The sequence below is a fragment of the Anser brachyrhynchus genome (genome assembly GCF_964034855.1).
Source record: "Anser brachyrhynchus genome assembly, chromosome: 4".
NCBI classification, from domain to species: Eukaryota; Metazoa; Chordata; class Aves; order Anseriformes; family Anatidae; genus Anser; species Anser brachyrhynchus.
The window spans coordinates 21,997,100-22,010,180 of NC_137698.1; the positions used below are offsets into that span (position 1 = coordinate 21,997,100).

Sequence of the window (13,081 nt, forward strand, 5' to 3'; positions counted from 1 at the left end):
TATAAAATGCTCTTTACTCAGCTCACAATAAAAATCTACCTCTGGCAATAAAGTCTGCCTCAATACCATGTCTGCAGTTATAGGCAGTTATTAAAAATGTCAAAAAAAAACAACAAAAAAATGTGGTGCCAGGCCAACCTGTCTCTTAAACTTAATTCTGCTTTGAGGCATGAAAGGAACAGTAATTTTGTAAAGACAAAGCAATGTGCCAGCAGTATTTTTCTTCCTTATAGCCTCCATAGGAAATCTGAGAAGAAAAATGCATGCTTTATGTTAAATCTTCAGTTTGGAAAAAATGTTTAAATTTACAGCATGTTAAAATGTTGCCAAATTCTTCTTGTATTATAGACCTCAATGAATCCATCAAGGTGTACTCTACCAATGGTCAGGTGTTACGGTTCTACTCATAAGTCACAATTTACCTTTCCGTGGTATAATCCACGTAAACCATGTGTCACTTTGTACTTTACAGTGATAAATTCTTTATCAATTGTCCATACAGTTTCAAAGGCAGTTTGGGGCTGAGGGATACATTTGTCTTTTGAGGTGCTTAGAGGAAATTTAAGACGTGTTCCTCTTTCAGTCCTCACCTCAAAAATGCACTCTTTATACTGAAAGATATGAAGAAAAAACACTTTGCCCTTTAAATGCTTTAGGTGGCTTCACTATTTTTTAATGTTCTAAAATTTGGGAGATTATAAACATAACACCAATAAACATGATCAAATCGGGAAGAATGAAAATGGTTTATGGAAACTTAATGACAAGTAATCTAAATAAGTAATCTAAATCAAAAGAAGGAGAATGTATTTTTCATGAATAGTCAAAGCCAGAATGCATTAGCAGTATACAAAATCCCCTCTCCTATGATTACATCATTTATGACAATCATGGAACCATAATTTTGCCTGAAATAGCTGAGTTCTATAATTTTCATCAGAGGAATTCTACAAGTCAGCACAGTGCACTATTGCATCTGATTTATTCTATCATTACCTTGAAAAATTGGTCCTTCACATTTCTCCTCTATTATCACAGACTAAGAGATGCACATTAGACTATTTACTGCAGTAGCTTAGGATGTCCGTACAAACAGTGTCTGCACTCTCTTCTGAATAAATTTCTCCAGCTCACCCACCTTGCCATTACAACTCTCCACTTTGTTTATTCAATTAGACACACGTCACTTTGAAAAGTCATTACTTGTCAAATGTACTCTTGAAAATAATTTAAAGCCACCACCAATTCAACTTGTGAACAGAATCAATCATATATATATATATATTTAGAATTGTAGCTCTTTACATTTTTAGATGAATTACCTTTCAGGAATTTGCACTTTTCCCCACCCACTTTTAAATTAGGTACAATGACACCTTTCCCTTTATTTGGTTACCTTGTTTTTCTACTAGCCAGAAGTGAGGCTTTTAGGTGATGATTAGCATATCACAGCAAATAAACTGATGCACTAGCAGGAGACTTCTGAGGGACACTGGGTACCACAGAAGTGATGTTCTTCCCACTGAATTACTTTTGGGTACCTCCTTTCCATAAAAATTGAGTGCAACCAACTCCCACCATAAGCTATGCAACTTTGTCTATTTCACCTGTCTTACACACTTCTAGCCCAATTTTTACGCATTTCCTCCTGTTCAGTGTTCAGCTGGTGTTTCCTCAGCATGGCACCCACCTGGCAGTTACTGAGAGACACACTGGACAAATCGACCTTGATGCCAAGGCACGGTCCTTGTTAAATGTGTCCTGCTCCTCATCTTTTCACTGGGATTAAAGAGGACTTGCTCCCTGGCAACTGGAGTCTGTCCTGATAATAGGAGCATAAGGAGCCTTCATTGGCTGAAGGCACTGTCATTTGTCACCTGCAATGTGTCAAGCTGACCACGCATCCTGGGGAGGATGTACGTCAGGGAAGGGTTTAAATGAGAGGACAGTGGAAACGACTGCTCATCCTCCAGAATACATTGTAACCATGCACTAAATGCTCCCATCAGCAGTCATGCTGTGGCTGGGGATATCATGACCTGAAGGGGAAAATCTCCAATATAAATGAAGACTTTAAAACTGGGAGTGGAGACCTCTTGGTTTGGCAGGAATGCCTGCTATTGCCATTTAATTTTTAATCATTGTGAGAAAGCATTCAAGATACTGCTACCATACATCCAGCTAGTGCCAATAACAATGGTGACATCTACAATTGCTTTAGAAACAGTGTCTCCTTAGCATCACTTAATTTTTTGGGGGTGGTTTCTTTGGAGAACGCATCCAACATAGAATGACACAGTTAGATGCACTTATTAGTGCGTACGTATTTGTAGGAGGAAGCAAAGCATTTATCACATGCAAAGCATTCTGTAATTTCCCTTTTTTAAAATAGGGAAGCAAACATTTGAAAAGCTAAAATGAGATGACTAAGGTGTGTGGCAGTTGAGAGGCAGCTGAATATTACAATTAGGAAGAGGAAGCATAACTCCTTACCATTCTGAACGTCCAAGACATGGTGTTTATCCAATGTCCAGCCACCCATGTTAGAGGCATCCAGTTCATAGCCTTGCAAAATGGCAGTCCGCTTTTCCCAGAGAGTCAGATCCAAGCAAGACTCATATTCGTAGCCTACAGACACTGAAAAAAACAGTACATTTCCTCATTAAATATAGAAACTTGTTCAGATGAATAGTTTAAAGAAGGTAATTTCCTAAACTGTGTATGTTCTGCTCTCCCAGGCTACCTAAAAATCCCTATGGCTTCCTTAGATGTATTGAAAATACTAAACAGAATTTCAAAATACTTTAAAAAGTAATCTTGGGTTATTAAAATAATCTTAGCTATTAAAAAGAATTAGAAGAGGACAGGTAGAGAAGAAACCTGTTTTGTGAATTATGTCAGAATGCTATTGTGCTCTAAAGTATGCGGAGTGCACAGACTGAACACCATACCATATTATTAGGCTGAGGATTACTCATGGGTAAGAACTACAAGTGAAAAATGACAGTGGTCTCTTTTTCCTTTTGAAGCATGCTTTTCTCATAATGTAAAGTTGAGATTTGCGTTGTTTAATATACTTTACTATCCACCATTATTTCTCATCTTATTATGCCAAACATTTTCTGATTAATGGATACAGGTATTTCAGATGTGTTTCTCTATTTTCAAGACAATAGCAAAAATGCAAAAAATCCCAAACCTTTGCTTAACACACATACCAACAGCTTCAGATAATCCATAGACTCTCTGGTTGTAGGCATCAGTTTTATCCCATATGAAAGTGTAAGCCAGATTTGGAGATGCGGGGAACCATTTCTGGAAAAGCCTTCCCACCACTGCCACCATAAGATGAACTTTCATTAGATTAAACGGTATAACAGATTGGGTCATAGTGATCTTCAGAACAGACTTATATCCTGCAGCCCTGGAGCTTAGGTATGATAACTTCAGATCAGTTCCTGGTATTGTCGTTTCTTCATGAAGTACCTATGCCATCAGTAAGAGAAAAGGCAACATGTGAATGATCTGGAAATTAAACGTAACAATGCAAATATTGTAAAAGGGGGCTTGATATGATGCTACACAACAATCCATTATGAAGTATCATCTAAATCTGGCCTTCATTTAATATGTAAAATAAAAACAAATGAAGAACAGTATTTTACTTTTTTTTTTTTTTTCCCATAATAGCAAAGTCTAACATCTTTGTTATACTAAAGCTGCTTAGTTCATACATTCTGCTGAAGGATTTCAAAGATGTCTCCTTTATTTTAATGGGTGGAGGTACGGAGAAGAGGAGAGTATGCCTTCCCAAATGCTTTTTCCAAAACCAGCAGAAAAGCATCTTCTACCTAAGTGTAAACAGCCCCCACTTGTGCTGCCATCCATATCCTAACTACGGATACATAATAAAGACAAAAGAGCCTCAAAACACTGCAGAGCTTCAGATTTAGGTTAGGATGTCTAATTGCTCCTGAAGTTCACAGGGTAATAGTGCAACACAGGAAGGACTTTTAGGTGGTTTATTATTTGCATTATCTGTGGATTGTAAATACTTTAAACCAGAGTATTCTTCCATTTATTTCACTGAGATAAGTAGGATGCCTCAGGGAAAGCTTTTCCGTATTTCCTGATCAATATTCACTACTCAGACATCAGCTCACCACTTTCTCATTTCAGAGAGGTGCAATGATTCAATTTTATTTTTAAAAGGTTCCTCCCCCCTCTACCTTGTCTTTGCCTCTGAGTTGGGGAGCTTTAGTGGGTGATGGATGGATGTGGAAGGTTTCTGCGTAACGTGGATGAAGACAGCCAATACTGTCCTATACCTCAGTTGGGACATAAAACTGTATTAGAATCATGTCCCTAAACACTGAGAGCCAGCACTTCAGCTGCACAGCTACCAACCATCCTTGCTTATTGAAAATAAGGAAAAAGAAGTATCTAGACACATTTATAAACATAATGTTTCGGGGGGGGGGGGGGGGGGGAATAGAGGGCAAAGGATGCTGAATCACAAGCCCAGAGCCTTTGTGGTGTCAAAGGAGTACTCCTGGGGAAGTACCTTTGGAAAGCTGTATTTTACCTACCTGTCTCCTGGTCCTGAACTCTGAAGACCAAACACTAATTAGTATCAGTAGAAAGCAGACTTCAGGGAGAGAACAAATATCCCTGACATTAAGCTTGAGACTTCAGTGTGATCAAAAGCTGGCTACTTATGAAGTGCTATGTTAGCTCAGGATTTCTGTAGCGCAGGTTTTCTCCAGCGTTCTCTATGCTAGAGAATCCTCAGACGCTGCTTTTAAACAATTGACTGGGTTGAACAGAATCAAAATATGTGGTTCTGTGGTCCTGAGGAGGGCAACAGATGATACAACATTACCTATGTTAGCACTACCGCTGTTATATAGATTTGTATACTATTAATTGCATTTGCCTCCTTCCCCTTAACAACAGCAGCAAATCAGAAATAGTATTTTGGCTCATGGTCTGGCATGAATGGTTACTAAAATCTGATATGTGTAGGGATATGACTCTTCACCTCCAGCAAGGCTGTAACAGAGCTGTGGGAAATAAAGGAAGCATTGGAAGACACCAGACAAATGAAATTCTTAATTCTCAATCTTTGAAAGTTTCTTTTTCTCCCCACCAACAACCTGGCATCACTGAAATGATGAGCAGTATCATCACCTGGAAGGAGGTGAGCTGTATCAATTCTGTTTGAAAATCTAGTCTGCTCTCCCTCAGACCAATATACACACAGTATCTAAGCCAGATGAGAAGAAAATCTTTTCTGCACAAACAAAACTCTCTAGAGAGAAAAGCAATTGTGAACATGTTCCTTTTCTAAGACTTTGAAGGAACAACACAAAACACCAATGAACAAAAGACAAATTCCTCCTCAAGACATCAGCGGGACTCTTATCTACTGCACATTAAATCTGGTCTAACAGATGGAGTTCTCCGTAAGCAAGAGGAGAAAAAGAAATAATACACTTGTAATAGGACACAATTTAATGGCCTTGACTGGTCTCCTGTTAAGACCACTGTTTCTTTTACAACTTTAACTGTGGAAGAGCAGTGTTAAACACTTAGGTGGTCTTCTGATACTCTTGCCTGAGATAACAGACAATAAAGAGGACACCTTGAAGCTTCAATTTCCAAGAAACTCCACTGTGTATTTGGATTACTATCAAATTAGAAAGTAGGACAGGCAGTTCTCAGCGAGGTTTAAAACAAAAAAACCACGAACCCCTATTATTAGTTTCTGCAGAAGCCTCAAACATCTGCTGGAAATCTGACTTATAACTTCCTTCCTTCCATAAAATATTCCCTGTAGTAACTTATTTTCTTGCAAACTTCAGAAATCTAGAGGTAAGGTTATGCATCTCAATCTCACTCCTAGAATCAAGCATTACAAAGAGAATTAAACAGTTTAATGTTCATCTGAAACGTTAAATCATCAGGCACAGCAGAGAGCATCCTATGGGAGCCATGACAATACATCAATTGTAAAGCAATCAGGAAAGTGACTGGGTATAAAAGTCACATCAGGAATTGCCAGCACAACCAATCTGTCTGTACTTTACCTTTTCCCGACAGAGTATCAAACTACCTCCAGAAATGCTGACACCCTGTGGGGACTGAGTTATAGCCCCCCCACCACATTCGAACGGTTGACATTTTATTTACGGATGATCAAGCTTCTTGGGAGGAAAACTGTGAAATACTTAACCTACAGGACTGAGATAAGGGTCACCTCAATTTTCACAAAGACAGAGTTTGCTCTCCTCAAAGTTCAAGTGGGTGACTGAGTCACATAAATTGTGCAGGACTCCTTGCCTCTTGTGGCCAGAAGGACTAAAGCTGTCCAGGCTCTGGAATGCTTTCCTGCTCCACAATATGATGCGATTCAGGTGGCATGCTATGATAGTATTAAGAACCCTGAACTGGGAATTTACACTCAATTAGGGGGAAAATTGGCCTGCTGTATTGCCAAGTATTTTTGCCAAATGAGCAACTTCAATAGAGGATTTGAGAAAAGAAATCACAAATGAGTGCAAACTTGAAGTCCTTGCGTCTGAAAAAGGTTCTTTGCAGAGATGTAAGGAGCTGCACTGCTGTACTAAAATGTAACATCATCGTGGTTTGAGAGGGATAAAGATGGCATGTTTAGACACAGGTAGGTATTGGCAGCTACTATTATTACACAAAGCTTGAGACCAAAGAATACTAAAATTACACTTCTTTAAGCAGAAGCTGAAGCTGCTCATTTCAAGATGGAAAAATCTTTTCCTTTAAAAAAAAAACAAATTCCCCTAGAATTGAGGCTCTTAAATGAACTTATAAAGACATAACCCTGGGTTAACAATATAAAGCAAGGAGAAATGAAAAGGGGTGAAGATGCTTGTTTTTTATAGAGTTAAAGCATTGTTGAGATACCACGGAGAAGGATGGAAAAAAACATACACGTATCAGGCTAAAAATGTATCAGTAAAAGCATAAACCAAGAGGCATATATAAAGTCTAAAACAGAAAACAAAGAGAAGAAAATTAGATAAACTACTGGAAAACAAGGACACTTAAATGGAAATATTTAGCTCGATGAAGTAATCTTCATTGTCTTCTCAGTACAAATTCAGAGTTTACAGATTAAGCTAAGTGAAACCAGGATATACCATCTATATAAGACTGAAATATCTAGGCGTCCTATTAGACTGCAAGGTTTAATGAAAAAATAGGTTTGTTTTTTTGGTGAAAACCTGGACATTTTGAAGTTACAAACATAATAATTTTATTAAGTTACTGAGGCCCCTATTTTACTCTTAATTCTTCTGGGTGAAGAAATTTTGCCAATTTCCGCTGTATAGTATTGCCAGTAGTAAAACAGAGTCAGAGAAGAAGAAAAAAAAAGTGTGCAATCTTGAACTGTTTTGACAAAACTCATCCACAGTTCACCCAGGCAACACTGGAATTAAACCAAAGCATCTACTCTCAGTAATTGGTCCCCTAACAATGTAGCTCTCCAAACCTGCGTTGGTCCCTTAATCATGCAGGTCACACTCCACAGATGCAGTCAAAGCCACTTCCCTCTAAACACATATAAGCGTACAATTTGAAAGAATACTTCTCAGTCTTCATTCACCTACACACTTGACGTGACGGAAGCAAGCTGCTCAGGACCTGCAGAAGGCATCTTGGAGCCTTGCAAGCATATGTAACAGTGAATAATGGAAGTGTAGGAGAAGGAAAGCCACAAAAACTCAGTTTCAGAACTGAACTCATTGAGTTGTGAGTTTTCAGAACTCATTGTGACTCACATGTGGGTTTCTGCCAGACCACACTGCAATATGTGGCATACAGACATTTATTATATTAGGAAAAAGACAGCAATGATATTACCTAATACGTATAAGCAGCTCCAGCGCAACCTGATCTCCCTCATCTGCATGCAGTTTAACTTCTCGTTCCATGCCGGCTAATCTCAGCTATTTAAGTCTAGGCAGAGCATGCTAACTTGCAATTGGAAGTGGATAAAAAATTATGCCTAGAGTAGTCCAAATTTAGTTAACATGTATTTATTATCATCCATCTTGAGTAATGATCTGCTGGGTCTGTGATCACCTCTCCACCTACTGCATTCTTTGTTTCCCCGTACTTGTCCTCTTTTTTCATTTTTCTTTTGTGCTGCTTCTTCGGCACAGACTTTAATTCCCCCTCTGATCATTTTGGGATTCATAAGCCACTAAGTACACTCTTTTGGAAACATTATCTCCAAGGGATGATGAAGCACTTCAAGAGATGATGATGATTATAGCAGCACATCATTTTCTCCTGTATGTGACAGTGAGTGCTGTCACACTGCACCAACGGGGTGACTGATGCTGACTGCAAGACACAGGAAACGCTTTCTTTTCCTATGCCTTCAGCCAGCCTCCCATGCTTTAAACTCGCATCACCCTCTTTTAAATGAAAAGATTTATAGCAGTTCCTCTGGAGCTGAACAGGCAGTTTTTAATGGAATCTGAAGCTGCTCATCTTTTATCAGATTGGTGAATTTTTTGGGAGACAGACTTGTGCACGAAGTGTTTCTGAGTGGAATACGACCCTAAAGAGCACTTCCCAGGCACGGCTGTGCAGCTCCCACCTGCTGATGCAGGGCATTACATATGTCTGATGAACAAAGTATATCAAAGAAAATACTTCTTGATTTTTTTACACAGTACAGGATTTTTTTTTGCATACACAGCAACATTACTTTTTTTCCCTCATCAGAAATCACCCATTAGCACCTAGTATTCAAGGAGAATATGACCTTTTCTTCCGGTTGGTTTTGCAAGGAAATCAGACTGAGCCACTAGTCCTGCCTACCAGATCTCCCACCCTTTGAACTTGGTAGCAAATCTAAACCAAATCTGAAACAATAGTAGAAATCACTAAATCACTAAGATAACTCAGTTCCTTTAGATTTTAGAAAAACAACAACAACAACACAATAACAACAAAAACAAAAACAAACAAAACCCAACCAAACAAAAAATCCCACACCCAACAACAACCATATAAAAATAAAAATTAAAAAAAAGATTTGGGTAGGGAAGTTAGTATCCAAATTGGCACTCCCATGACAAAGAGGCTAAATGCAGTCAGTGGGGGAAGGACTGGACATGGCAGACAGCTGCAATTATAGCAGTGGGAATTAGTTGGAATCCAGACTTCATTAGTCCCACTGCTCTCAAAATGACTTTTTTTCTGACATTTTTCTATTATTACTTTTTCTTGATTTATACACCATCTATCTAAGCCATTTGCCATCACTTCAGGAACTGAATCTATCATATGTTGCCAAAACAAGTAAATCAGAGCTGTTTTTCAGTGGACTGTGTTTTGCAAATCCTTTCTTTTAATTGACTTGCAACTAACAATGGCTCGGAAAGACAGGATAAAAGCAACAATTTCCTAGCATGGTCTTGATTTGTATGACTGTTTAGTTGTAATTTCCTTACATCTTTACTTTTAACCTGCTCCTTCCATGAACTGCTTAATGATTTTGCTCTTTTCTTAAAAGCTCTATAAATTTTTGAATACATTTTCTATATTTCCCATGAAGATGCAAGGATATTTCTTAGTGAATGTGAAAAAGAATGCCCTATGTAATTATGACATTGTGAGGGTGGGAGAGAGAGGAAGAGAGAGAAAGAGCAAGGAGAAAGAGTGCTGTTTCAGTACGAAAAGCTTTATCAGAAATCAATAATGAAATAAGTTTTATCAGAAATCAATAATGACATAAATACTACTTGAAACACAACTCTGCTTTAAGAGTTGAGGAAGACTACATTAGTGATCAGTTATCTGAGGTAACACAACCTATGATAGAAAAAAAAACATTCCAGTCGCAGCTCTTTCAGCTGCAAACAAGGTTTTGATGTTGTTAAGTTTTACTTTGGACATCACAAGCTCTGAGGATGTACATTAGCACACACGCTCATTGCCTTGTAAGCCTGTCCTTAGCATTAAAAACAGAGAATTTTTCAGTATAAAAAGAAATAGGAGTGTTATGCTCTCTATTAAAAATAAATGATAAATTGAACTGTATGACTTTTTTTGACACAATGGAAATACACATTTCATTTTCTGTTTTGAAGTACATTTCTAACAAGAGGGCAGTCTAAGAAGTTTGATGTACTACAGTGTGTCCATTTTGATGGGCCAGTGCTTGATTGATGAAGACATTCTGTCCTTTTAATGATGCAAACAGATACAAAACCAGACACTGGCGTGCACCAAGTTTTCTTAGATTTTTTTTAAATTAAATTTTAAAAATTATCACATTGAATAAATAAATCGGTCTAAAAATAACCACATTGCAAATTCTTGGCAGAATTATTTATTTAAAAACAATTAATTTACACTCTTTTCACTATAGTTACTTAATTCTAGCCTAAGATAAAATGCTGCTTGTTTGTAATACACTTTACCTGTGTCTCTGGGATGATAGGACTATCTTCAGGAGAAATTCTAAAGAAGGTAGATAAAGGCGATGACACAATAATGGGGTTTGGCCTTACGAATCCACTCAGGTCACAACTAGGAATGTCGTTCTCTTCCTTTTTCATGACCAGGGTATCCATGACATAAAATACATTCCAGGGAATCCACACTGTGTGATACTGCGTCAGGAACGGCGATCGCTCAAACACCAGTGTGAGAGAGGCACCACCATTCGCTACCAAGTCAAACCTAGAAAAAAATAGGGGCAGCTGTTGAGCAAATTCCCACAGCCATCCACAGCCTCCATTTTACTGATTGATTCTTCACCCTATTGTACTGATCTGAAGAAAGAATAGCTCTACTGGGAACAATGGAGAAATCAATTAAATTACATTACATAATACTGCACTAAGAGAATGGAGAATTTGGGATGCTGCATTTAAATTCAACAAGGCCTTCTACTTCCAAAGTATATATATGGTAAGTTTATATTTATTTGAAGAATATACAAAGTACAGAGTTGCTTAACCACTTTTTCAGGTCTATTGTTTCCATTATTTAATTACTGATTTATTTTTACAAGCAGTTCTTTATTTATGTATTTACTGTCTTGATGTCTTAGAAACGCTTCAAAGTGTACTCACATTCCATCTTGGCGAGTGATTGTATATCCATAGTCTGGGTAGTGTAAAAAGGAGACGTTGACCCCAATGAGTGGAGTTCCATCAGCAGTTAATACTTGGCCTCTTATGACAGATGCAAGGCTGTGAAAAAATATCAAATTACAAATCTATTTTATTTTTTTTAGTTCTCTTTTGAATGAACAATAGCTAGCACAGCAAACAACATACATCTCGACATGGTATCAACTACGAGGAGCGGCTGAGGGAGCTGGGCTTGTTCAGCCTGGAGAGGAGGAGGCTCAGGGGCAACCTTATCGCTCTTTACAGTTACCTTAAAGGAGGCTGTAGAGAGGTGGGGGTTGGTCTGTTCTCCCACGTGCCTGGTGACAGGACGAGGGGGAATGGGCGAAAGTTGCGACAGGGGAGTTTTAAGTTGGATGTTAGGAAGTACTTCTTTACCGAAAGGGTTATTAAGCATTGGAACGGGCTGCCCAGGGAGGTGGTGGAGTCACCATCCCTGGAGGTCTTTAAAAGACGTTTAGATGTAGAGCTTAGCGATATGGTTTAGTGGAGTACTTAGTGTTAGGTCGGAGGTTGGACTCGATGATCTTGAGGTCTCTTCCAACCTAGAAATCTGTGATACTGTGATAACTCTAATTAACAAAATCACTCCTGAGCCTTCAAACCATCTACAAATTCACATAACTGACATTGTATAAACACATACCTCAACATCTACAGATTATCATTTTGTTTTAATTTGGTTGAGTTTACTTTGGTTCATTTTGTATGAACTCTGTACTGAGTTACTAAGCCCAGTAATACACTGAAGAATTTTAAGAACTTATAATCTCTAGATGTTCTGTAAGTCATACCTCTGGCAGGTTCTTAAAGAAAAATGTACTTTTCAATTAGTATCAAAGCAATCTGTAAAACTGCAGGGACTACAAAGTACAAAATTTAAAAGAGCAATAAGGAACATTTGTGCAAGAACTTTTAATCAACTGCTGTGCCCAAACACATTAATGCTGTTAAATTACTGCAAACGCAGTGGTTCTAGTGTAAATCATCTTCTTTCACTCAGTGAGATCCGAGACACCTGCTTCCTGTTACTGGTTTATTTTCAGGTCATTACTGCTTCGCAGAGCACCAGTCAAATAGTTTATGCAATTATACTGTCGTGCACTTAACAGTTCTATTACATTAATTCATAATTTATATTATTTAGTGAGCTCAGTTTAAAAAGTGTAGCTTTGCTTTTCCTTCTGAAGTGTTTTCATTGCTTTGATATACTTCCAACTGTGCTAGCCCAAATTAACTGGTTAAATAAAGATTTATTTAATCATTAATAAAGTGCCCTGTTAGAATACAGGTACTATGTACGGCAAACACCTGCTGCAACCCAGTGGCACTGGCAATTTGAATTTTTTAGGAAATGAGATGAAATAAGCAATCTGATATATTAAGAGAAAATGTCGTTGTTGAAAGTCCACTCCATTAAATTTGCAATCACAGTGGATCTTCTCCTAGCATGCACCTCACACGTTCTTCAATTGCTTTTGTATTCATAAGTAAAGGATGAGTCACGCTTACCTCTTATTAAAAGGACTTTCCCCAGGTATGACATGAGTGCTGTCTGCTCCGATAAGAAAACTGATCCGATCATAAAATGCTTTGGCAGCTTGCTGAGATGGCGACTGTTGGCTTTGGCTGATAATATCTTGGGGATCAGGTAGCCCACGACAATAAGGCTGATTTTGGCAAGAACTCTGCAAACAGCAGTCAGGATCCATACAGTCAACCAGTCCATCTGTTGGCAGAAATTCACACAAATGAACAAACTCTTCCTCCTGCCCTTTTGTATGTGAATGAGTCGGCAAGCAGAGAGATTAAAAAAATTACATAGTATGAAAGAGTATTAATAATTAAGATTTTAATAAATTCACTTTAAATTAAAGAAATGTAAG

General features: G+C 38.0%; 1 protein-coding gene across 6 annotated transcripts in view; it reads right to left on the reverse strand.

The window, feature by feature from the left end:
- Nucleotides 1-13,081, reverse strand: part of TENM3 (teneurin transmembrane protein 3) — a 242,730-nt gene that overhangs the window by 44,057 nt on the left and 185,592 nt on the right. For all 6 annotated transcript variants that reach the window (XM_080590723.1, XM_080590722.1, XM_080590721.1 and 3 more), the window contains 5 exons: nucleotides 12,708-12,924; nucleotides 11,136-11,255; nucleotides 10,479-10,740; nucleotides 3,219-3,486; nucleotides 2,494-2,637 (listed from right to left, as the gene is read on the reverse strand). In XM_080590723.1, coding sequence (XP_080446849.1) covers nucleotides 2,494-2,637; nucleotides 3,219-3,486; nucleotides 10,479-10,740; nucleotides 11,136-11,255; nucleotides 12,708-12,924 — 1,011 coding nt within the window. The remainder of the gene's footprint in view (nucleotides 1-2,493; nucleotides 2,638-3,218; nucleotides 3,487-10,478; nucleotides 10,741-11,135; nucleotides 11,256-12,707; nucleotides 12,925-13,081) is intronic.